Here is a 26,736-nt window from a genome sequence, read left to right as displayed (position 1 = left end):
AGAAATCAAACCACGATGCAGGAGTGGGCCACTGGAATTCGACTCATGGAAATGGAGAAGCTATCAGAGGGTGGGACAAATCATCAAAATCTGCCAGGGGTGCCTATTTTAATAGCTGCTGCTTTGGAGTGCTGCTGATTGCAGTTTCTGTCCCAAAGCAATTGCTAAAGTTCTCAGCACTCCATCTCATATGGGGGCGAATTTTGAGGCCTCCCACATAGTGGAAACAATGTGATAGCACTCCAAAATTGGCAGCAAAAGACTTATTTCCCTGTTTCTTGGGTCCACAGCTTAGGTAGCTGCCTGAACACTGGACTCAGATGCTATTTTCAGTCGCTAAAACAGTTGTACGGAGAGGTAGGACTACTCTGTAATCCTTGGTGATAAAGGCCTGAATCAGCATTTAAGAAGCTGCTTTAAAGGGGCAAGCAACTGCAGACAGAAAATGGTGAGTATTTCTGCTCAAATTCTTAGTTGAGTAGTGTGGAAAAATTTGCAACTTCAATACTGAGTATAACAAAGCTTTTTGAAAGTTATTAGCAGAATTTCTTTGTTTTCAGGGAGGGTGATTGAGGAGAAGAGGCATGGGAGTGATTCAAGCAACCCGATTGTGGGCAGTGGAGGACAAAGTGGGGCAAGGGGAGCAGCAGCACCAGCAGCAAGGACAGCATCAGGTCCTGTCAGAGTACACATAGAACAGGGATTGCGCAGTTCCTATCCTTCACATAGTGTCAACAGATCAGATTTACCAGGAGCTCACGAAGGTGTAATGTGCAAGGAGGAACAGGTTCTCACAGCAAAAAGTAACAGCTGTGTAGTCTCCTGCAGAACAAAATACGGCCTTCTGTGCCATCTGGTCACTCTCTGCCAGTGGCAGTCAAAGTGACAGTTTTCTTCAATTTTTGGCTTCATGGTCATTCCAGGCTGCGGAGACCATGGCACATGTTAGCCAGTTGGCTTCACACACTTGCATAAAACAAGTGACGGATGCTTTGTTCACTAAGGCAAGCCAGTACATCAAGTTCCCTGTGGATTCTGCCAGTCAACATGACAGAGCAGTGGGATTTGCAACTTCCAGGTTCTCACAAATCCATGCTGCTATTGACTGCACTCATGTGATGATTAAGGCACCACCACATAGTCTATGAATTATGCAGGTGAGTGCATGATACCGTGGTAGCAGCCATGATGCATTCATTCTGTATCAGGCTAACATCTCTGCCATTTTTGACCAACAGCACCATGTCCAAGGATGGGCTCCTAGAGGAAAAGGGCTACTAGGTGAAAAGGCCTACCCATAGCTGATGACACCCATCCATCACCCACAACAACAACTGAAAGACAGTACAATGATAGCCATGGGAGCACAAGGCCAATAATCGAGCAATCAATTGGCATGCTGAAACTGCGATTAGGGTGCCTTGATAAATCTGGGGGGGGTTCCTTCAATACAGACCCCCATCACAACTCCCATAACGTGGTTGTCTGCTGCATCCTGCATAGTGATGTTTTTAATTGAGGCAAGATATTGATCCAACAGCAACTGTGGAGGAGTTATTATCAGAGAAAGTACCCCAGAAAGGAGGATGCAGGAGAAGCTGCAGCAAGATCTACCCAGCAGAACTTATTCTTCTTGGAGACATGGAACAAATAGGGCTCAATTTTCCCCAAGCCCGTTTTCTGGCATATTGCCAGATTTACGCCCGTTTTTCTAGGCCAGAAATGTGCCAGAAATATTTTGCCAAAGTTTCCCCGATGTATATTTCGAATTTGGCGCCGCGCAGCGTGTCCAGTCACCTCGGGGGAGGGAATGTTGCAGGTCATTGAGACACTGTCAGGACGCATGAGGGACAGCATGTTGGAGTGAGCTGCTGCAATAAGGAAACACACCCAGACCCTGCGTCCACTGACAGAATCAACTGTCACTCCCACTCCAATCCCCACACCAGTCTGAGAAGAGCCCAAAGCCGGGCCCTCCAACTTGCTGCCTGACGCTGACGCCCCCCACCCTCAAGAGGTGCGCAGTACCTGAGATGTTAGAAAGAATAAGCTTGGTATCAAGCCCAGAAACACTGCGCCACTGTGGCGGAGTATCCAAGACCAAGCGCAGCGGGCAGTCTTAGAATAAGGGGGATGAGTGATGGGTGCAGCCTTTCTTTGCTGCTATTGTTATTATCATTGTTACTGTTGTAACTGTTCTCAAATTAAAAGTTTTTTGTAAGTTATGTAAATTTACAAGTTTTTAAGTGATCTTAAAGAGAGATATTAAAGTAAAGTTTGAAACAAGAATAATTTTATTAGAGTTAAGTACATCGTAAACTTTTGAATGAAATATATTTTACATTAAAACTGAATCATGTTCCATTAACACAACACAACATTACGGAACGGCTCCAAACAGTAAACATGTCCATGTGGAATAGTTGCCGCTGAGCCCTCAGGCATCAGTAAAACGTTCACGGATGAGCTGCTGGCGCAAGGCTCAAGCAATCATTAAAGGGGCACGATGGCCCGCCCTCCTCCGCCATCGTGCTCCGGCCTCAAGCATTTGCATGGTTTCCTCATCCTCCTCCTCCTCCTCCTGCTCGTCACCTGCATCTTCAACACCATTATCATCAGCCATTCTCACCGCAGGTGGGTCTTCCACTACGAGGTGCTGCTGCCTCGTGATGGCTAAGCTATGCAGCATGCAGCACACAACAGTGAACTGACCGACAATCTCAGGGGAGTACAGCAAGTAACCTCCGGAATGGTCCAGGCATCGGAAACGCTGTTTTAATATGCCAATGGTCCTCTCAATGATGCTGCGCATTGCAATGTGCGATTACAAAGTGCTGCAGTACAGCGGGACCTGGGGGTACTTGTGCATGAAACACAAAAGGATAGTATGCAGGTACAGCATGTGATCAGGAAGGCCAATGGAATCTTGGTCTTTATTACAAAGGGGATGGAGTATAAAACAGGGAAGACTTGCTACAGTTATACAGGGTACTGGTGAGGCCACACCTGGAATACTGCATGCAGTTTTGGTTTCCATATTTACGAAAGGATATACTTGCTTTGGAGGCAGTTCAGAGAAGGTTCACTAGGTTGATTCTGGAGATGAAGGGATTGACTTATGAGGAAAGGTTGAGTAGGTTGGGCCTCTACTCATTGGAATTCAGAAGAATGAGAGGTGATCTTATCGAAAAGTATAAGATTATGAGGGGGTTTGACAAGGTGGATGCAGAGAGGATGTTTCCACTGTTAAGGGAGACTAGAACTAGAGGGCATAATCATAGAATAAGGGTCCGCCCATTTAAAACTGAGATGAGGCGAAATTTGTTCTCTCAGAGAGTTGTAAATCTGTGGAATTCGCTGCCTCAAGGAGCTGTGTAAACTGAGACATTAAATAAATTTAAGACAGAAATAGACAGTTTCTTAAACGATAAGGGGATAAGGAGTTATGGGGAGCGGGCGGGGAAGTGGAGCTGAGTCCATGATCAGATCAGCCGTGATCTTATTGAATGGCAAAGCAGGCTCGAGGGGCCATATGGCCTACTCCAGTTCCTATTTCTTATGTTCTTATGTCTCCCAGTAGCCAGCTCTGCCCTTCTGGCTGCTGCTGAAACATGGCAGATATAACGCTGTCGCATAGGATGAACACATCATGGGTGCTGCCAGGGTATCTTGCATCGACTGACATGATATGATGCATGTCATCACACACGAGCTGCACTTTAATGGAGTGGCAACCTTTTCTGTTCCTATATATCACGGAATCCTTCAAAGGTGCTCGCAAGGCGGTGTAGGTACAATCAATGCAGCCCTGTACCTTTGGGGAGCCAGCAATTCTGGAGGAGCCCACAGCCCTGTCATGGATTGCTTGGACGGTCATGGGGAACTTTATGAAGTCATTCCTATGCGCGTATTGTGCAGCCGTGACCTGGCGAATGGAGACATGTGTTGCATGTTGAGAGATGGTACATACATCCCCAGCTGTTGCTTGAAACGATCCAGAGGCATAGAATGAAAGTGCAGCTGTAACCTTCACTTCAACTGACAAAGCAGTCCTCCTGATGCTTCTAGGTTGCAGGTCTGCTTTTATTAACACAGATCTCACTTACAATTTCTTTGCAGAAATGCAGCCTTCTGACACAGTCTGCACCGCTCAGGTGGAGGTACAAACGCCTGTCTCGATATACCTGAGGTGGGTAACGCCTCCTGCCCAGCACCCTATGGGCGCTAATGTTCCTGATGCGATGAAGTCAAATCAATTGTGTCCTACGTAGCACCATGATGCAGAAGGCTTGCATAAGTTATGGCATTGTCAATATTGCCCCCCATACTTAAAGTTAATCTTTGAAAGAAGCTCAAAACGGCAGGAAAGCAGGCAGCACAAGTTCGTATCTCTCCAGGTCTGTATGGATGGACCACACCCAAATGTCTTGTGACTTCTCCTACCCCTCCCCGGGCTCCAAGCCTTCCGAGTGGCACCTCTCTTTTTCTCTCTCTCTCCTCTCCTCCAGCCCCCACCACGCCCCCGCCCCCCCTCCCACCCAGGCTTTACTAATAGGAGTTTTGTGACTTCTCTCTCTCCCTCCCCGGACTCCAAGCCTTCCGATCGGCATCTCGCTCTCTCTCTCTCTACTCCCCCCCCCCACGGCTTGTTTTGTAGCCGAACCCCAAGCAGCTGTGTCCGGACCCGAGGCCGATTCTGCCGGCCGAACCTACGACCCTGTCGGGAGAAGTAACAACACTCTCGCGAGAAATGGGAACACTGTCCAGGCACATTCAGGACAGAATATCGCAGGTAACTGATACACAATCGGTGAACATGAGGGACAGAATGTCGCAGGTCGCTGATACACAGACGGTGAACATTAGGGAGGGAATGTCGCAGGTAGTTGAGACGCTGGCGGAGCATATGAGGGAGATAATGTCGGAGGTAGTTGAGATGCTGTCGGGCCACATGAGGGAGAGAATGTCGGAGGTAGCTGCTGCAATAAGGGAACACACCCAGACCCCGCGGCCATTGACGGAATCAACTGCCACTCCTGCTCCAATCCCCAGACCAGCCTCTGAAGAGGCCCAAGCCGGGCCTTCCACATTACCGCCTGCCCACGCCTCCCAACAGGAAATGCGCATTACCCGAGATGCTTGAAAGAATAGGTTTGGTACCAACCCGAGAAATGCTGAGCCACCGCCAACAGACAGGGCTGGAGTCACCAAGACCAAGCGCAGCGGGCGGTCTTAGAATAAGGTGGAGGAGAGATGGGTGCAGCCTTTGTTTGCTGCTGTTGTTGTTGTTATTATTATTGTTATTACTGTTGTAACTGTTCTCAAATTAAAAGTTTTTTGTAAATGATGTAAATTTACAAGTTTAAAAGTTTGTAAGTAATATTAAAGTTTGTAAATGATCTTAACTGAATAGTTTAAAGTTCGATACAAGAATATTTTTATTAAAGTTAAGTTAAGTATAAACAAGTGTTAACATTTTAAATAAAATATATATTTTAAATTATAACTGAATCATTTACATTATTTGTTCCATAATTAACATAACATAACATTACGGAACAGGTCCAAACAGTAAACATGGTCCATTTGGAATAGTTGAGGCTAAGTCTTCAGGCAGAAAAGCGTTCCCGGATGAGCTGCTGGCACAAGGCTGGCACAAGGCTCGAGCAATCGTTAAAGGGGCACGACAGCCCGTCCTCCTCCGGCGTCATGCTCTGGGTTCAGGTAGTTGCATGGCTTCCTCGTACTCCTCCTCCTCGTCATCTGCATCTTCCTCCTCATCATCAGCCACTCTCACCTCAGGTGGTTCTTCTACTACCAGCTACTGTTGCCTCACGATGGCTAAGTTGTGCAGCATGCAGCAGACAACAGTGAACTAACCGACAATCTCAGGGGAGTATTGCAAATAGTCTCCGGAATAGTCCAGACATCAGAAAAGCTGCTTCAAGATGCCAATGGTCCTCTCTTTATGCTGTGTGTCGCAATGTGCGACATGTTGTATTCCTGCTCAGCTTCCGTCCAGGTTACACGTAGGGGCGTCATGAGCCAGGTGGCGAGGTTGTACCCTTTGCCCCCAACAGCCAGCTCACAAGGCAATGTGGGTACAATTAATGCAGCTCTGTACCTTGGGGAAGTCAACAATCCCGGAGAAGCCCATAGTCCTGTCACGCATTGCCTGGGCGGTCATTGTGAACTTTAGGTAGTCATTCCTTCAAGCATATAGTGCAGCAGTCACCTGCCAAATGCAGATATGTGTTGCATGTTGAGAAATGGCACACACGTCCCCAGTTGTGACCTGGAATGATGCAGATGCATAAAATGAAAGTACAGCTGTAACTTTTACTTCAACTGACAAAGTAGTCCTCCTGACGCTTCTCGGGTGCAGGTCTGCTTTTCTTAACTCACAGATCTCGGTAACAATTTATTTGTGGAAACACAGCCTTCTCACACAGTCTGCCTCACTCAGGTGCAGGTATGAACCCGTCTCGGTATACCCGATGTGGGTAAGGCCTCCTGCCCATCATCCTACGTGCTCCGAGATTCCTCAGGTGATGCTGGCTAATCAATCTTCTCCTCCGCAGCACCATCATGCAGAAGGCTTGCACAAGATATGGCATTGTCAATATTGCCCCCATAATTAAATTGTAGTTTTGCAACAACCTCAAAACAGCAGGACAAAGCACTCACACCTCTTCTTTCCTCTCTCTCTCTCCAAGGTGCACAATAGGCTTGCTTACAACGGGAAGCTTGGCATTCAATTAAGACATTTGGGGTGACAAAGTCTAATGCAATTCTTAAATTTTCATTTGTTTGAAGTACCACCCCACCACCGAACGTCTCCTCACCGGGCTCGAGGGTCGGAGCGTCGGTCGACAGAATCGCCCCCTCACCCCGACACAGGTGTGGCTGGCTTCAAAAGAAACCCGGGGAGGGGTGGGGGGTGGTGGAAGCCGAGCCCGGGCCCCTGTGACCGGACGAGGGAGCGATTCTGCCGGCCAACGCTTCGACCCTCGAGCCCAGTGAGGAAAGACTCAGTGGTGGGGTGATATTTTGGAAAAAAAAATCAAAATATCAAGAATTGCAGTCGACTTCCAATTTCTCCCTTTTGATTTTGAAAAAATTAAGATTTATTACGCATATTCTCTGCCTTCTTCACTCCCTCCAAAACTTCGTCTAAAAACAATAGCGTCTTTCTGCGCCGAATTTGTAATGTGCGCTGATTTTTGTTAAGTGCCTAGAAGGTTTTTTGGGAGTGGTCACATACGCCGTCTTAAGAAAAATGTAAGTTGGTCATACTTGCTTAAATGTCAAAAACTGGCACAAACATCAGGTTACGCACCCTATGACGCAAAAAAATCATAGCCTAAAAAAAGATCGTTCCTAAATGAATTACGCTGGCTCAGAAATTTTGGGGAAACTTGGAGATTTTTATTTACTCCAAAAAAACAGTGCCACCAAAAAAAGCGCAGACAATTGGGGAAAATTGAGCTGTTAGTTTCTGTTTCTCTTCACATCTCTGAGAAGCATCTTGGGTTGTTTCTCTACATTACAGGTGCTATATAAATGCAAGCTCTTGTTCTTAACGCCAGTGAATGACGAATATTTTATCAGCACTTGCTGTTGCCATTGGAACTTCACACTTTTTTAAAATCACGGAAAGGAAGGGAGATGCTGGTCAAATTAATGAGAATTGAAGATTGACAAATGGCAACAAATATAACCTACATCTAATGAAGCTGTGTGATTTGTCTTGTTGTCCTCATCAACAAACTTAACCATGTAGAACTACAATAAATGAATGCCAAACAGATAAGGCACTCTAAAGGAACAATCATATCAACACTATCAACTTCAAAAACATCTTAAAGCAAATGTATCCATGGTGATTCTCCATGTTGGCGACCTGGAAGTATTCCCAAAGCTTTATTTTATGCTTAATAAGGTAGAGGTCTACCTTTTCCAATGATTTTATGAAATATATAAAATATAAAAATGAGAAATTAAGACTGATGATTTTATTTATTTCCACCAAACAGCACCTACAAATGTACTCACCGAAAGCACTTCTTCAATAAAAAGTTTGAATAAAACCAATATGCTTTCTCATACAATTCTGGAGCAAGCTGCAAAAATATATTGAAATGGTAAATAATTACATTTTGATTCTGGTCTCAAAACATGCTACTTTATTAAAGATCATAGCCCCGATTTTAACTGGAGTGAAAGGCGAACGTGGGGCTTGCGGGCTAGCGGCAGGCTCACCACGAATTGCCTGCATGAGTCCCGAGTCATTTTAACTCCTGCGCCTCATTAAAATAATACAGTTCCAAACCCAATGGAAATTACATGAGGCTGGCAGGCAGTCATGAGGCAAGCACACCTGAGTGTAAGAACCACAAACATCACCATTCAAACCAATAAACTACTAACTGCACACTACTACAGCACAAATGGTTTGAATGGTGATGTTTGTGGTTCTTACACACAGGACAGCTGACGAGATTTGTTTCTGTACAAAGGAGGAAGGTGACTTGAAACTATTCTAATATTGTATATCATTTGTTATCTCCATAAAATATTTAATGGAGATAATGACGTTTCATGCTCTATACTGGCCCTGTTTTTCTGTCGACAGTTAATTTGAAGAAAATATTGAAAGCATAAACACTTTGAACCCAAGTTAAAAAGCAATGGGTTAATTAGCAATCACAGGTTTTATATAGTTGCAGGAAGACTATGCAAATACAGTGCAACAATAAACCTGCTTTTTTACCACCTGAAAAAAAATGAGGCAAGCACAGCAGGTGGCCACCACCAAGGACTTGCGGGAACAGTGAGCCAACTGAGTGGATCACTGGGGAAGGGGCCCGGACACTGCAAGAGAAAGAGGTTTATATTTCCAAAGTGACTATATAAAAATCAGAAATCTAGCCTAAGAGAGGGGTGGCGTGGGAGGAAGGCCCAAGGATTCCGTGTAGGGTCCAGAGGAGGACTCTTGCTGGCCCACATGGAAATCTTAAAAAATTTAATTTTTTTATTTACCTGGACTTCATCTTGCCCTCTTATGCCAGCTTTCCTGGCACTATGCTCGAGTCCTGTGGCCCTGGGTTAAAACAATGTTGGGGTTCCAGTCATCAGACCATGATTCTTGCATGTCAGTGAAGCCCTCACCGGCCTGAGGGAAGGGCCTTGGACGCTGCTTAAAACTTATCTGTTAAAATGGCATAAGGTGAAAGATTGATGGGAAGCAGGTGAATTGCACACTGCCTTGATTTTTAACTTCCGCACCCCCAAGACCTCGTTTGGTGGGGGGATTAAAATTAGAGCTTATAAAAACCTGAATAGTACAGAGCATGAACACTACACAAAAGTGTAAGCACACCATGGGGCAAAAATTGTCCTTTCTCTCAAGGCCTGTTAGTGTCAGAAATCAGTGGCCATGCTGCGGAGTGGAATGGCTGCCGATTTTTCATGGAATGGCTGCTATTTTGAAAATTGCCCTCCTGCGGTATCCTGGCAGTGACCCGCTCCCCCCACATCCGCCCCTAACTGCAGATCCGTCCTAAGTCATCAGAACATGCACCGCCGATGTTCCCCCCGAACACAAAATTCCACGGAGAAAATTTTGCTGCTGCCGCTCAGTGCCACCAACAGCTTTTTCTGTCGGTTCACTGTGCGTGCAGTATGTTCAAAATGGTGGTGCGTCTGCTATTAAAGGGGAGGGGAGGGCGCACTGCCGCAGCCGCCATCTTATTTTTTGGGGGTTGGCCGACTGATGACCGACAACAGCGGACACTCCACCCACCCCTAACTTCTGCCCCTCTAGCGTGTGAACTTCCGCTCTCTGTTGCATTTCCGCTCCCATTATAACCGACTTCCAAGCAGCTTGAAAAAAAAAGCCAAAAGAGCGGAATTTCATGCAAGAGGCCACCACATCCACCGCGGCGGTGAAAATAGGTCAAACACGGTAAGTGCACCACGTTTCCATGGGGGGCAATTTCGCCCCCTATGGCTTTTGCAGTTCAGACTAGTTAAAAAGGCTGTGTTTATGTATACAACTGACCTGATATTTTGCTGCTGACAAGTTAAAAGTTATATTTACTAGTGAATTATAAATATTCATTTGACACTTACCCTATTATTGTCTTATATATTGTTCTAGGAAATAGAAAACAGACCAGATACTTACCACCTCACCTGACTCCAGATCAAAGAGATAGCTTAGATAACTGCCTATCATTTTATTCATGCTTTGTCTGGATTCAGCATTGATAAACATATCCCTACATAAGAAAGGAGTAAAATATTAAAAGTACAATTAACAGAATAACAATCTACATAAAAACAATGCATGTTTTAAGATGCAGCATTGGGTATAAAAATTGATCAATATTCAGCAGTGAAACAATTAAAATAATTATTGCTATCCACATTTTTACTCCTTTACAAGCTCTCAAAACCATGTATCCTGCAGCTTATGAGGATAAGACAACCTGAGGTTAGCCTTCTCCTTGACCTACAATTACAGAATTAACTAGCATGATTTAACTGTGTTGAAATAAGTTGTGTCAAGACACCACAATGGTGCATTTAGTTGGAACACTAGTGCATGCACCAAAGTGTTGGGTGCAGTTCAATCACTCACTCCACTGAGGTCCTGTTTTTCAATTTACTGCTAGTAACGAGTTCAAACTCACTTTCAAGTGAGATGTGTTAAAGATGCCACACTTACTGGGTTGATTAAATAGTATCAAAATTGACAAGTCTGGCACATCTTCAAATAAAGAGTCCTATGTAAACACTTCCTGTGATATCTTTAACATTTTTCTAAGGTTAATGTAGTATTGTATGATTCATAGAAACATAGAAACATAGAAAATAGGTGCAGGAGAAGGCCATTCGGCCCTTCAAGCCTGCACCGCCATTCAATGAGTTCATGGCTGAACATGCAACTTCAGTACCCCATTCCTGCTTTCTCGCCATATCCCTTGATCCCCCTAGTAGTAAGGACTACACCTAACTCCTTTTTGAATATATTTAGTGAATTTGCCTCAACATAATTCTGTGGCAGAGAATTCCACAGGTTCACCACTCTCTGGGTGAAGAAGTTTCTCCTCATCTCGGTCCTAAATGGCTTACCCCTTATCCTTAGACTGTGACCCCTGGTTCTGGACTTCCCCAACATCGGGAACATTCTTCCTGCATCCAACCTGTCCAGTCCCGTCAAAATTTTATATATTTCTATGAGATCCCCTCTCATTCTTCTGAACTCCAGTGAATACAAGCCCAGTTGATCCAGTCTTTCTTGTTATGTCAGTCCCGCCATCCCGGGAATCAGTCTGGTGAACCTTCGCTGCACTCCCTCAATAGCAAGAATGTCCTTCCTCAAGTTAGGAGACCAAAACTGTACACAATACTCCAGGTGTGGCCTCACCAAGGCCCTGTACAACTGTAGTAACACCTCCCTGCCTCTGTACTCAAATCCCCTCGCTATGAAGGCCAACATGCCATTTGCTTTCTTAACCGCCTGCTGTACCTGCATGCCAACCTTCAATGACTGATGTACCATGACACCCAGGTCTCGTTGCACCTCCCCTTTTCCTAATCTGTCACCATTCAGATAATAGTCTGTCTCTCTGTTTTTACCACCAAAGTGGATAACCTCACATTTATCCACATTATACTTCATCTGCCATGCATTTGTCCACTCACCTAACCTACCCAAGTCACTCTGCAGCCTCATAACATCCTCCTCGCAGCTCACATTGCCACCCAACTTAGTGTCATCCGCAAATTTGGAGATACTACATTTAGTCCCCTCGTCTAAATCATTAATGTACAATGTAAACAGCTGGGGCCCCAGCACAGAACCTTGCGGTACCCCACTAGTCACTGCCTGCCATTCTGAAAAGTACCCATTTACTCCTACTCTTTGCTTCCTGTCTGCCAACCAGTTCTCAATCCACGACAGCACACTACCCCCAATCCCATGTGCTTTAACTTTGCACACTAATCTCTTGTGTGGGACCTTGTCGAAAGCCTTCTGAAAGTCCAAATACACCACATCAACTGGTTCTCCCTTATCCACTCTACTGGAAACATCCTCAAAAAATTCCAGAAGATTTGTCAAGCATGATTTCCCTTTCACAAATCCATGCTGACTTGGACCTATCATGTCACCTCTTTCCAAATGCGCTGCTATGACATCCTTAATAATTGATTCCATCATTTTACCCACTACCGATGTCAGGCTGACCGGTCTATAATTCCCTGTTTTCTCTCTCCCTCCTTTTTTAAAAAGTGGGGTTACATTGGCTACCCTCCACTCGATAGGAACTGATCCAGAGTCAATGGAATGTTGGAAAATGACTGTCAATGCATCCGCTATTTCCAAGGCCACCTTCTTAAGTACTCTGGGATGCAAACCATCAGGCCCTGGGGATTTATCGGCCTTCAATCCCATCAATTTCCCCAACACAATTTCCAGACTAATAAGGATTTCCCTCAATTCCTCCTTCTTACTGGACCCTCTGACCCCTTTTATATCCGGAAGGTTGTTTGTGTCCTCCTTAGTGAATACTGAACCAAAGTACTTGTTCAATTGGTCTGCCATTTCTTTGTTCCCAGTTATGACTTCCCCTGATTCTGACTGCAGGGGACCTACGTTTGTCTTTACTAACCTTTTTCTCTTTACATATCTATAGAAGCTTTTGCAGTCCATTTTAATGTTCCCTGCAAGCTCCCTCTCGTACTCAATTTTCCCTGCCCTAATCAAACCCTTTGTCCTCCTCTGCTGAGTTCTAAATTTATCCCAGTCCCCAGGTTCGCTGCTATTTCTGGCCAATTTGTATGCCACTTCCTTGGCTTTAATACTATCCCTGATTTCCCTTGATAGCCACGGTTGAGCCACCTTCCCTTTTTTATTTTTACGCCAGACAGGGATGTACAATTGTTGTAGTTCATCTATGCGGTCTCTAAATGTCTGCCATTGCCCACCCACTGTCAACCCCTTAAGTATCATTCGCCAATCTATCCTAGCCAATTCACGCCTCATACCTTCAAAGTTACCCTTCTTTAAGTTCTGGACCATGGTCTCTGAATTAACTGTTTCATTCTCCATCCTAATGTAGAATTCCACCATATTATGGTCACTCTTCCCCAAGGGGCCTCGCACAACGAAATTGCTAATTAATCCTCTCTCATTACACAACACCCAGTCTAAGATGGCCTCCCTCCTAGTTGGTTCCTCAACATATTGGTCTAGAAAACCATCCCTTATGCACTCCAGGAAATCCTCCTCCACCGTTTGCTTCCAGTTTGGTTAGCCCAATATATATGCATATTAAAGTCACCCATGATACAAAATCAATTGCTTTGAATCTGCATATAACTGCAGGCTTTGGTCATCTGATGGCACTACAGGATGGTAATTTCTCCCTCGGGCAGGTCTTTGTCCATCATGAAATGTGTTTTAAGGAGCAGCCCCTTTTGGCCCCATGGCGGCCCGCTTTCACCCCATGGCAGAAATTGGGCAGCGCCCCATGAGGCTGCTGCGGGCGATGTCAGCAAACCGGGCCGCACTCCACTCGCGGGGTGAAATTTACTAGAGAGATGCATGGTATCATTTTACGCTGCCCTCCGGCTTACCGGTCCAGCTTACGTGTTGATTCTCATGGCGTCCATGCAGCGATCGTGCAGCCCGACACTCTGTTTCGGTGCCGGGCTGCAGCCATGGCACCCCGCAACCCCCGTGGGCTAGTGTAGGCCCCTGAAAACCCTGCAGAGCTCGCAATGTGCCCTCCCTTTTAACGGAAGGGGAGACCTTTGCAACACATCAGCATTGCGTGAAGAGGCCGCATAGCGTTCCAACTTTCACCCAGGTAGCGCGCCCAAGCCGGCCCTGACAGGAAGTGGAGTACCCAACATTGCGCTCCACTTCCTGTCTCGGGCGATTACCCTAATTTAGGTCGCAAGCCGGGACTTCTGCGCCAGGCACAGGAAGTCCCGCCTCGCGAAGTTTGCCGCCCCCAAACAGGGCGTTCCTGAATTTTGCCCCCTTAGTATTTCATATTTGGCTAAGAATACAGATGTAGTAAACTAATTTTCCCCTTCCAAGTCATACTTCCTCCCCCCCACCCCCACCCTCACCACCTTATTGGCCACTTCATCAGCCGGTTTCTTTAAAGTGGCCATATGCAAATTTAGTTTAACGGTTGTGCTGTCAGTGTTCTACAGCATTGAGGTGCCGTAAACACTGACAGAGATGCACAGAGGTGCACGGCTGCACCCAGGCTCTCCCATGACTCCCTCCATATGCTTATAGAGGGAGTCACAGCACGCAGGGGGGTTCTCTTCCGTTCCAATGGGTGCAAGAGACCTCCCCAGGAGACCAATGCAAACTGGTTGCTTATCACACAGGAGGACCATGCTGCAGTGTCACAAACCTTTCAATGATCTCAGTGGATTATGAAAGGTGACTGCAAAGCCACACTCAACCTCATCCTGCTGTGCCACTCATCACATCCCCATCACTCTGCCTTCCCTATCCTACTCCTGCACATCCTTACTCACACCAACTTACCTTGCAGCTCCGCCCATTACTCACTCTCTATCTACATTATCACTTCCCCATCTCACTTGCCACCTCTTACACTCACCCTCATCCTACTTCAATCATACCAACTAACAACACACAAGGGTAGGCACCTGTGTGGTTTATGCAATGTTCATGTAAAGTTTCTGTTAATGTGGTGTCATACATTGTAACCTTTATTTTCAACAATTTGCGTTCTTGGACAGTTCTGTGTGCACCTTTGGAAGTGGCTTAGTGATTTGCAGTGAATGGTGAGACATAACGGTATGCCCCGCAATGGTGATGAGTGTGAAAGGAATGGTTGGACATTGTAGGGATGCTTTATGGTGTTGGTTTGGGGTGGTGTCAACCTGGGGCAGCATGTTGTAGCCAGGGTTAAATGAAGTAAATCTGGCAATGGTTAAGCCATCCCTGGCATCCTGGGCAGCAATGTGGTCGGTTACTAATGCCCTGTGTCCTGTGTAGCATCAGTTGTTTGCAGAGAAGGTTGGTGTTGTTGTTGGTGTTGCTGGTGTGCCTGGCAATGCTGGTGTTGGGATTCATTATCGTCAGATTCTGAGGGCCAAGGTGACAGAGTGTAAATGCTTCCTATCCTGATGGAGTAGATAGCAGTTGAAGGTGCGATGACAGAAGCACTCTGTCAAAGGTGAGAGAGGTTGCTGCAATGAGGTGAGCCTGGCTGGAGAGTTTGCTACAAAGCCTTGCAGTCTGAATAAAGCATAATCTGTCTTCCAAGGGGAGAAACCAAAGAGTCTCTGGATTTCAAAAGTGTGCAGATGTAAATTGTGAGGTTTTATACAAGTTTTCACGCTGTCACCAATCATCTGCTTTAATGGCCACTCAATTTCCACCTCAGATGAACAAACGGTGTCCAGGAGCAGCGTGAAATCCGTGAATGACCTGGTAAAGTTATATGGTGAGTAAAATATCACTGTTAAGGGTTTCTAAACAAGCAATAATTGGCTCAATTGAAGAACCCACCAGCTCAAGTTTAGATGGCTTTCCTTTGTCCTGTAACAAAAGAAAAAGTACATTTATTAAAATTTTAGTTATTTGATGTAATTATTTGAAATAAAATATACATTTCTAAATAATTATTGTGGACTATTTCTTCTTGATTCTGTGATATTGTTACATTCATTTACGAGCTAAAGTGTCCAGGAGAAAGTAATTCCAGCAATCCAGTGGAAAAGGACATTGACATTTTTTAAGGCTCAACATTATTTTCTTAGCATAGGCAGAAGAGTACGGGACTGAAATTGCGTATCGTCGCAATTGCGTAATGTCTAGGCTCCCATTACTATCAATGTGAGAAAAAACCTAAAACACAAAAACACATCACAATAAATTTAAATAAACATCTCACATATTTAAAATTAATTTCAATTAAATGTAATTAAATGTTTTAGAAAAAAAATATTTGGGGGAAATTTTTTGAAATGCATTTTAATAGGGGTAAAAATAAACTTACCTTAATGGACAGGGTTTTTAATATGAAAATTAAATAATTTAACTTAATTTTTCTATGTTTTAAAAGTGTTAAGGCGTAAAATTTTGAAGGACATTCGCTGGGCATGAGTTGGGCAAACAGCCCAAACTCTGCCGCTCGGATATCTTTCTCCCGGGGATGCGTATGATCGCTGTAAAGAAATTGCACCCCGAGAACCAGCTTTTGCGAGGCTTCACCGGGTGCGTGCGCATTTCATATGGACCTGGCGAGGCCGCCATTTTCGACCCATTATTTTCTTAGCAATAGGCAGAAGAGTACAGGGCCGAAATTCTGTATTGCCCTGGTTGGGGGCGGTAACCTTTCCGAGGCTGAACATTCTGCGCCGTGCGCAGAAGTGCCGCCCCGGAAGCGAAATTGGGGTTACCACCCCTCACAGGAAGTGGAGTGCAATGTCACGCGCTCCACTTCCTCTCGGGGCGGGATCAGAGGCCCTACCCAGGCACATCACTGACACATTTCAATGCCCTCCCCTTCCGTTGTGAGCTGGCCTTTTGATGGGCCTCCACTTGGCCACCAGGGATGTAGGGTGCCGTGGCTGCAGCTAGGCACCAAGACGGAATGCCGGGCTGTCCAGACCCCACAACATCGGTGGACAATGGCCCAACCGGTGAGTCGGACAAAAAAATGGCGGCGCAGCGCATCTCCTCTTTAAGTTTCACCCCGTGATCGGTGTGTGGCACGGTTCGTGACCCGCAAGGCTGGCACTGACATCACCCGCGGCAGGCTCATGGGACACTGCTCAATTTCCGCCGCAGGATGGAAACAAGCCACCACAAAAAGGGGTCGTCGAGCACAGAGATGACGTCATTGCCAAATGCGCAGCGGCCTGTGGTGTTATCAGCGGGGCGTGGCCCTACTGGATTTGCGCCTCTGTTAATTCCCGTGCAATTTCGCAGGCGCCGGTAGTGCCTCCCCCACTCCCCCAGGCAAAAACACGTTAGTCCCCGGAGATACTAAGGGGAGGCGCACAACAGGGGATTTCGCCCCCTACATGTCAAATATAATTTGTTTATTTTGACAAATTCTAATTATTTTGGCACCAAGATCAAAAGCTTCATAAACTAATCAGTAACAAGTCGAGTGCACCTAATAGAGTTAAGTTGCATCCTAAGGCCAAATTGCACTCAATTAATAGCTTGGTGTGGGATGCTCTTAGTGATAAAAATGTCTTAAGGGTTGAAGCAAACTGTAATTCTGAATTTGATTTTATACTCACAAAAGCAAAGCTTGATCCTTCTTTTGGTTTAATAGTTCTTTAATTTTCTCCTCCAAAAATATTAGTGGATCATCTGGACACTGAACAAATAATCCTGTAAGCAATGCCTATTAAAAAATAAAAATATTAGATAGATTGATGAATTAATAAGAGTATTGCAGGTTTTCTGTAATTAATTTGTTTGTTGCTCTTCTGGGTAAGGTTCACTTGGTCTTGCAGTTTGGTATATCTTCAATTAGGTGTATCCCAAATGGTTTATAACCCATCCAAAGAAGTTCAGCAATTTGCACAAATCCCAGTATTTAGTGACCCTGCAAGGTTGCTGCACGATATTTGATATCACTTAGTTTGTCCCACAGTACGATTTTGAAAAGAAGCATTTTTTAAATTGTTTTACACGTTTGTGTATGTTGTTATAGAAACATTTTGATTACAAAAAAGGGGAATGCTGAAAGAAACAACGTTAATGTTTCAGGTGGGACCGTTTAATGAAATATCCGCAATAGCATGGGTCGCTGGCAATAGTAAGCACCCAAGTATTTTGATAACGGCTTCGACTCATAACTTCAGAAAACTAGCTAACTACAGCAAATGTGCTGTTTTGTCTCTAAAGCATTCCCTGCTCCTAATGATAAACAATTGTTTATTTATCACTAGGATGGTTATGTGGAAATGCTGCTGAATGATTTGAACTTACACTGCCTTGAATGGTAGCGTGATCACCTTCAGTGCCATCTTTCTGTGGAGCGTATTCAAATGTCACAGATTCAAGATTGGACAGACTTCCCAAATCACTGAGAAGAAAATGCTGGGTATATGTATTTGTGGACTCTACTGATTCTCCATTCTGCCTGGTAAAGGAAGGGTTTTAATGGCCATCTTGGTCATCTGTGGTTGTGCTGCTCCTTTGAACTATATAAGCAGCACTATTGAGAGGAAAAGTCCCTGTCGTTTTTGTGAGAGATGAGGCATATAAAGTCCCAAAATCTGGGATCTCACCATTTAAAGGTACTGTCAATGCTTTGCTCCAAACTTTGAAACCAATTGATAAGAGCCAAAGAACACAACTAAACAGGGGTATCTGTAACAAGCACTACTTAAAATTTACTACTTGACAGAACTCATTACAGGTAATGCCATTAACAGTCAGGAAAGGTCACTCAACACAAAGGTTACAATAGGGCTCAATTTTCCCCAGTGATTTGCGCTGTTTTACTGGAGCAGGCTGCTTTTTTCTGGCCTAACTTAAAAATCCGCAGTTTCCCCAATCAATTTGCACCAGCGTAACTCATTTAGTTACATTTTTTTTTAGGTACGTTTTTTTTTCATCCAAAGGGGGCGTAACCAGCCACTTCTGGCCATTTAATGAACTTTGACCAGATGATAGTCACTCCATTTCTGCTTAGACCAGCGTATGTGGCCTCTCGAGAAAATCCTTGCTGAGAGTTAAAGAAATCAGCACAGGTAAGTAAATCGGAGGCCATTCGGCCTGGGCTAGGGGTGGGAAGCAGAGCGGACCGGGACCGGCACTCACTCGGGACCAGAGAGGCTCGGCGGGGGAGAGTGCAAACTGACCGGCACTCACTCGAGGCCACAGCGGAGCGGGAAGGCACGCATTCGGGGGCCACAGCGGAATGGAAGCAGCACTCAATCGGGGACCAGAGAGGTTCGGCAGGGGAGGGAGAAAACTGACCGGCACGCACTCAGGGCCACATCAGACTGGGACCGGCACGCACTCGGGTGCCACAGCGGACTGGGAAGGCACGCACTCGGGGGCCACAGCAGACTGGGACCGGCACGCATTCAGGAACCACAGCGGACCGGGATTGGCACGCACTCGGGAGCCACTGCGGACCGGGACTGGCACGCATTCGGGGGCCTCAGCAGACTGGGACCGGCACGCACTCAGGAGCCACAGCGGACCGGGATCGACATGCACTCGGGGGCCACAGCGGACCGGGACCAGCACGCACTCGGGTGCCACAGCGGACCGGGAAGGCACGCATTCGGGGGCCACAGTGGACCGGGACCGGCACGCACTCGGGGGCCACAGCGGACCGGGAAGGCACGCATTCGGGGGCCACAGTGGACCGGGACCGGCACGCACTCGGGGGCCACAGCGGACCGGGAAGGCACGCACTCGGGGGCCACAGTGGACCAGTACCGGCACGCACTCGGGGGCCACAGTGGACCGGGAAGGCACGCACTCAGGGGCCACAGTGGACCGGGAAGGCACACATTCGGGGACCACAGTGGACCGGGAAGGCACGCACTCGGGGGCCACAGTGGACCGGGACCGGCACGCACTCAGGGGCCACAGCGGACCAGGACCGGCACGTACTCGGGGGCCACAGTGGACCAGGACCGGCACGCACTCAGGGGCCACAGTGGACTAGGACCGGCACGCACTCGGGGGCCACAGTGGACCGGGACCGGCACGCACTCAGGGGCCACAGCGGACCAGGACCGGCACGCACTCGGGGGCCACAGTGGACTGGGAAGGCACGCACTCGGGGGCCACAGTGGACCGGGACCGGCACGCACTCGGGGGCCACAGTGGACCGGGACCAGCACTCACTCAGGGACAGGAGAGGGTTAGCGAGGGAGGGAGCGCACTTATCGGCAAGCCCTTCAGCCGGGGCTAGGGGTGGGAAGTGGAACGGATGGGGTGAAAGCACTCACTCGGGGACCGGAGAGGAGAGGGTCGGCAGGGGAGGGAGCAACTGTTTTATCCAGAAAGACCTGGGCATGGAGATGCCTTTGGAAGTGCCACAGCTGTTTTGGAGGTAAAATGACATGGAGTATCAGGAGGACCATTACTCAGATAACTCCTCAGTGACGGCAGAAGCACGGATCCAAACTCAACTTATCAATAAAGTGTTTGCAACTGTTTAACAATCTCCCTTTATCATTTAACCCCACCTTCACAAAAATTACAAGTTCTTTAATCCAGTACCCATCATATATCATACCACATCGGAATTCTTTGACACGACATGGTCATCCAAACCTACATAACATGAATGAATAAACGAGCATGACAGTTTCCTGTAGGACTATAATTTCCATGAATAACTAATTCCAAGCAACTTAAAAGTGACCATAAACCATCCCATTCTTTCCTTACTCTATGCTTACCTTGGATATCTAGCTGTGCCGCTTGAGATCCCCGTCCCGGTCTGGAGGTCTTTCGATTGCCAACTCGGAGCTGTACTGCGCATGTGTGTCCATTCTAGCGACGTCAAAAATTTACGTTTTTTTTCCTGCGCATGTGCAGAAGGCCCAGCTGCCTTTTTGGCGCACACCAGAGGCTTCACCCCCCGAGGCGACTGGCCACGCTGCGCAGGTCCGGATTATAGCAGAAACATCAGGGAAAGTTTGGACATGTTTTTCTGGCGCATTTCTAGACCTAAATAAGCGGCGCAACTCTGGCAATACGCCAGAAAACAGGCTTGAGGAGAATTGAGCCCATGGTTATGGTTATATATGTGGACTTGTATTGACTCTGTATAGCCACCAGAGGGCTCATCCCCTGGAGTCCCAAGGGATCCCATAATCCTTGGGAGCACAGGCATTTAAGGAGGCTTCGCAGGTTGGAGAGGCACTCTGGAGACCTGCAATAAAAGACCAAGGTTACACTTTACTTTGAGCTCACAGTGTTCAGTCTGACTCTTTCTCCATACACAACAACTGCCGATGAGATACTGATAGCGAACCCAAAGATGCAGAGAACAGTGGGCATCCTGGAGAAATTTTCGGAGGGAGATGATTGGAAAACTTTTGTGGAGCGACTCAACCAATACTTCGTGGCCAACGAACTAGATGGGGAAGAGAGCGCTGCCAAACGAAGGATGATCCTCCTCACCGTCTGTGGGGCACCAACGTATGGCCTCATGAAGAATCTGCTCACTCCAGTGAAACCCACGGAGAAATTGTACGATGATTTGTGCACACTGGTCCGAGAGCATTTGAACCCGAAGGAAAGCGTTCTGATAGCAAGGTACCAGTTCTACACCTACAAAAGGTCTGAAGGCCAGGATGTGGCGAGTTATGCCGCCGAGCTAAGACGCCTTGCAGGACATTGCGAATTTGAAGGACATTTGGAGCACATGCTCAGAGACTTTTTTGTACCTGGCATTAGCCACGAAACCATGCTTCGCAAACCTTTGACTGTAGAGACCCCAACCTTGAGTAAGGCCATAGCGATAGCCCAGGCGTTCATTGCCACCAGTGACAATACGAAGCAAATCTCTCAGCACACAAGTGCTGTTACGTGTACTGTAAACAAAATGATGTTGTTTTCGAATCGTAACGTACAAGGCAGGTCACACATACCTGCAGCTGCACGTCCACAGATGACTCAGAGTCCACCATCAAGGGTGATGAATGCAAGACCATTAATACCTTGTTGGCTGCAGGAGTGATCATCGTTTCCATTCATGCCGATTCAAAGAGTACGTTTGCAAGGGCTGTAGAACAATGGGACACCTCCAATGAGTGTGCAGGCAAGCTGCAAAGCCTGTTAAACCTGCACACCACCATGTTGCAGAGGACAAATCCATGGAGGATCACGACGAACCAGAGCCTCAGATAGAGGAGGCAGAAGTATATGGGGTGCACACATTCACCATGAATTGTCCCCCGATAAAGCTGAATGTTGAACTAAATGGACTTCCGGTGTCAATGGAGCTGGACAAGGGCGTGAGCCAGTCCATCATGGGCAAAAAGACTTTCGAAAGGTTGCGGTGCAACAAGGCCTCAAGGCGAGTCTTAACTCCAGTTCGCACGAAACTCAGAACTTAGAAGACCTGATTCCTGTAATCGACAGTGCTACCGTAAAGGTCTCCTACGATGGAGCGGTGCACAAGCTACCACTCTGGGTGGTACGGGGCAGGAGCTGGCTGGGAAAGATACGCTGAAACTGGGACGACGTCCGAGCGCTATCGCCCGCTGATGACATTTCGTGTGCACAGGTCTTAAACAAATTTCCTTCGCTGTACAAACCAACATCGGGAAATTCCAAGGTGCAAAAGTGCAGATCCACCTAATTCCGGGGGTGCGACCCATCCATCACAAGGCGAGAGCAATACCGTACATGATGAGAGAAAAGGTAGAGATCAAGCTAAACCGGCTGCAAAGAGAGGGCATAATTTCACCGATCGAATTCAGCGAGTGGGCCAGTACTATTGTCCCAGTCCTCAAGGGCGATGGCACTGTCAGAATCTGTGGCAATTACAAAGTAACTATCAACTGTTTCTCCCTGCAGGACCAATACCCACTACCAAAGGCCGATGAACTCTTTGCAATGCTGGCGGGAGGAAAGATGTTCACAAAGCTGGATCTGACTTCAGCCTACATGACGCAGGAGCTGGAGGAATCATCGAAGGCCCTCACCTGCATCAACACGCACAAAGGTCTTTTTGTTTATAACAGATGCCCATTTGGAATCCGATCAGCGGCAGCAATATTCCAGAGAAACATGGAAAGTTTACTGAAGTCGGTCCCGCACACCGTAGTCTTCCAGGACAACATCTTGGTCACAGGTCGGAACACAGTCGAGCACCTGCAGAACCTGGAGGAGGTTCTTAGTCGACTCTGTTGTGTATCTGTAAAGCATGCACTCCCATGTTCCACCACGGGGAGTGCATCTGCTGAAGTCCCAAGGGATCCCAGCATCCCTGAGGAGCACTGTATATAAGCCGGCCCCTAAGGCCTGTTACTCACTCTGGAGTGTCTTAATAAAGACTGAGGTCACTGTTACTTTAATCTCCCTGTGAGGAGTCTCATCTGTGTTAGGAACACAACGACTACCAACGCAAAGATGCAGCAAACTATGGGCATCCTGGAGAAGTTCTCGAAGGATGAGGACTGTGAAGCCTATGTCAAAGGGTTAGACCAGTACTTTGTAGCCAACGAGCTGGACGGAGAAGGAAGCGCTGCAAAAAGGAGAGCGGTCCCTCCTCACGGTCTGCGGGGCACCGACCTACAGCCTCATGAAGAATCTTCTGGCTCCAGTGAAACCCACAGATAAGTCGTATGAGGAGCTGTGTACACTGGTTCGGGAGCATCTTAACCTCAGGGAGAGCGTGCTGATGGCGAGGTATCGGTTCCATACGTAACAGCGATCTGAAGGTCAGGAAGTGGCGAGCTACGTCGCCGATCTAAGGCGACTTGCAGGACAATGTGAGTTTGATGGATACCTGGAGCAAATGCTCAGAGACTTTTTTGTACTGGGCATTGTCCACGAGACCATCGTACGAAAACTTTTGACTGTAGAGACACCGACCCTCAGTAAGGCCATTGCGATAGCACAGGCGTTTATGTCCACCAGTGATAACATCAAACAAATCTTTCAGCACACAAGTGCTAGCAATGTTTATAAAGTAACTGGAACTGTGTTTGCGAGCAGAAATGTACAGGGCAGAAACCACAAGTCTGCAACTGGCAGCAGGCCTCAGGTGATCCAGATGACTCAGACTCCGCAACAAAGGATGAATGCAAGGCAATTCGCACCTTGTTGGCATTGTGCAGGCTTCCATTCAGCCTATTCATGCCGCTTCAAAGGGTATGTTTGCAAGAGCTGTGGAACAATGGGCACCTCCAACGAGCTTGCAGACGAGCTGCAAGCGCTGCAAAACCTGCTAACCACTATGTGGCAGAGGAAGATCGGTCCATGGTGGACCAAAGCAATTTCGAGCCTGAGAGAGAGGAGGCAGATGCTGAAGTACACGGGGTGCAGACATTTTCGACGAAATGTCCACCTATAATGCTAAATGTAAAATTAAATGGCTTACCTGTAGCCATGGAACTGGACACTGGCGCTAGCCAATCCATCATGAGTAAAAAGATGTTTGAGAGACTGTGGTGCAACAAGGCACTCAGACCAGCCCTGAGCCCCATCCACACGAAACTGAGAACATACACCAAAGAGCTTATCACTGTCCTGGGCAGCGCCATGGTCAAGGTCACCTACAAGGACACGGTGCACGAACTGCCACTCTGGATTATCCCGGGCGATGGCCCCACACTGTTTGGAAGGAGTTGGCTGGGCAAAATCCGCTGGAACTGGGATGGCATCCGAGCGCTATCACATGTCGATGAGGCCTCATGTACCCAGGTTCTCAACAAATTTCTTTCCCTTTTTGAGCCAGGCATTGGAAACTTTTCCGGGGCGAAGGTGCGGATCCACTTGGTCCCAGAGGCACGGCCCATTCACCACAAGGCGCAAGCGGTACCTCACATGATGAGGGAGAGAGTGGAAATCGAGCTGGACAGGCTACAATGCGAGAGAATCATCTCCCCAGTGGAATTCAGCGAGTGGGCCAGCCCGATTGTTCCAGTACTCAAAAGTGATGGCACGGTCAGGATTTGCGGCGATTATAAAGTAACTATTAATCATTTCTCGCTACACGACCAATACCCGCTACCTAAGGAAGACGACCTATTTGCGACGCTGGCAGGAGGCAAGACGTTCACCAAGCTCGACCTGGCTTCAGCCTACATGACGCAGAAACTGGAGGAGTCTTAGAAGGGCCTCACCTGCATCAACACACACAAGGAACTGTTCATCTACAACAGATGCCTGTTTGGAATTCGGTCGGCTGCAGTGATCTTCCAGATAAACATGGAGAGCCTACTCAAGTCGGTACCATGCACGGTGGTTTTTCAGGACAACATATTGGTCACAGGACACCATCGAGCACCTACGAAACCTGGAGGAGGTCCTCCAGTGACTGGATCGCGTAGGGCTGCAGCTGAAGAGGTCGAAATGCGTCATCATGGCAACAGAAGTGGAGTTTTTGGGGAGAAAGAACGCGGCGGACGGCATTTGCCACACAGCCACCAAGGCAGAGGCTATCAGGAACGTGCCCAGGCCACAGAACGTCACGGAGCTGCGGTCGTTCCTGGGACTCCTCAACTATTTTGGTAACTTCCTACCGGGGTTAAGCACCCTCTTAGAGCCCCTACATGTGTTATTGTGTAAAGGTGAGAACTGGGTATGGGGAAAAAGCCAAGTAATTGCTTTTGAGAAAGCCAGAAACATTTTATGCTCCAACAAGCTGCTTGTATTGTATAACACGTGTAACAGACTCGTGCTAGCATGTGATGCGTCGTCGTACAGAGTCGGGTGTGTATTACAACAAGCTAACGTTGCGGGGAAGTTGCAACCTATCACCTATGCTTCCAGGAGTTTGTCTAAGGTCGAGAGGGCCTACAGCATGATTGAGAAAGTGGCATTAGCGTGTGTGTTTGGGTTAAAGAAAATGCATTACTACCTGCTTGGCCTCAAATTTGAGCTGGAAACCGATCACAAGCCCCTCACATCCCTGTTCGCTGAAAATAAGGGGATAAATACTAATGCCTCAGCCCGCATACAAAGGTGGGCACTCGCGCTATCAGCGTATAACTATACCATCCGCCACAGGCCAGGCACCAAGAACTGTGCGGATGCTCTCAGTCGGCTACCACTGCCCACCACGGGGGTGGAAATGGCGCAGCCTGCAAACTTGTTGATGGTGGCGCAGCCCGCAGACTTGTTGATGGTCATGGAAGCGTTTGAAATTGATAAATCACCTGTCACGGCCCGTCAGATTAGGACTTGGACCAGCCAAGATCCTCTGCTGTCCCTAGTAAAAAGCTGTGTACTGCATGGGAGCTGGGCCAGCATCCCCGTTGAAATGCAAGAGCTAATCAAGCCGTTCCAGCGGCGAAAGGACGAGCTGTCCATTCAGGCAGACTGCCTGTTGTGGGGTAACCGCGTAGTGCTACCAAAAAAGGGCAGGGAGACGTTCATCTTGGATCTCCACAGCACACACCCGGGTATAGTAATGATGAAAGCGATAGCCAGATCCCACGTGTGGTGGCCCGGTATCGACACTGACTTAAGAGTCCTGTGTATGGCAATGCAGCGTGTGTGTTCAGTTGAGCAACGCGCCCAGGGAGGCACCACTAAGTTTGTGGTCCTGGCCCTCCAGACCATGGTCGAGGATCCATGTCGACTTTGCGGGCCCATTTCTCGGTAAAATGTTCCTGGTGGTGGTGGATGCTTTTTCAAAATGGATTGAATATGAAATAATGTCGGGAAGCACCGCCACCACCACCATTGAAAGCCTGAGGGCCATGTTTGCCACCCATGGCCTGCTTGACATACTGGTCAGTGACAACGGGCCATGTTTCACCAGTGCCGAATTTAAAGAATTCATGGCCCGCAATGGGATCAAACATGTCACCTTGGCCCCGTTTAAACCAGCCTCCAATGGGCAGGCAGAGCCGGCAGTACAAACAATCAAACAGAGCCTCAAATGAGTCACAGAAGGCTCACTCCAAACCCGCCTGTCCCGAGTACTGCTCAGCTACCGCACAAGACCCCACTCGCTCACAGGGGTGCCCCTGGCTGAGCTACTCATGAAAAGGACA

General features: G+C 47.4%; 1 protein-coding gene across 4 annotated transcripts in view; it reads right to left on the bottom strand.

Annotated features, from left to right (window-relative positions):
• The window catches only part of fbxl13 (F-box and leucine-rich repeat protein 13), a 491,421-nt gene that overhangs the window by 359,822 nt on the left and 104,863 nt on the right, over window positions 1–26,736 (bottom strand). For all 4 annotated transcript variants that reach the window (XM_070897338.1, XM_070897339.1, XM_070897341.1 and 1 more), the window contains exons 2-5: window positions 17,320–17,426; window positions 15,575–15,604; window positions 10,190–10,283; window positions 8,056–8,123 (exon numbers count right to left, since the gene is read on the bottom strand). In XM_070897338.1, coding sequence (XP_070753439.1) covers window positions 8,056–8,123; window positions 10,190–10,283; window positions 15,575–15,604; window positions 17,320–17,426 — 299 coding nt within the window. The remainder of the gene's footprint in view (window positions 1–8,055; window positions 8,124–10,189; window positions 10,284–15,574; window positions 15,605–17,319; window positions 17,427–26,736) is intronic.

Source organism: Pristiophorus japonicus, chromosome 13 (genome assembly GCF_044704955.1).
Source record: "Pristiophorus japonicus isolate sPriJap1 chromosome 13, sPriJap1.hap1, whole genome shotgun sequence".
NCBI lineage: Eukaryota > Metazoa > Chordata > Chondrichthyes > Pristiophoridae > Pristiophorus > Pristiophorus japonicus.
This window is presented reverse-complemented; position numbering and strand designations above follow the sequence as displayed.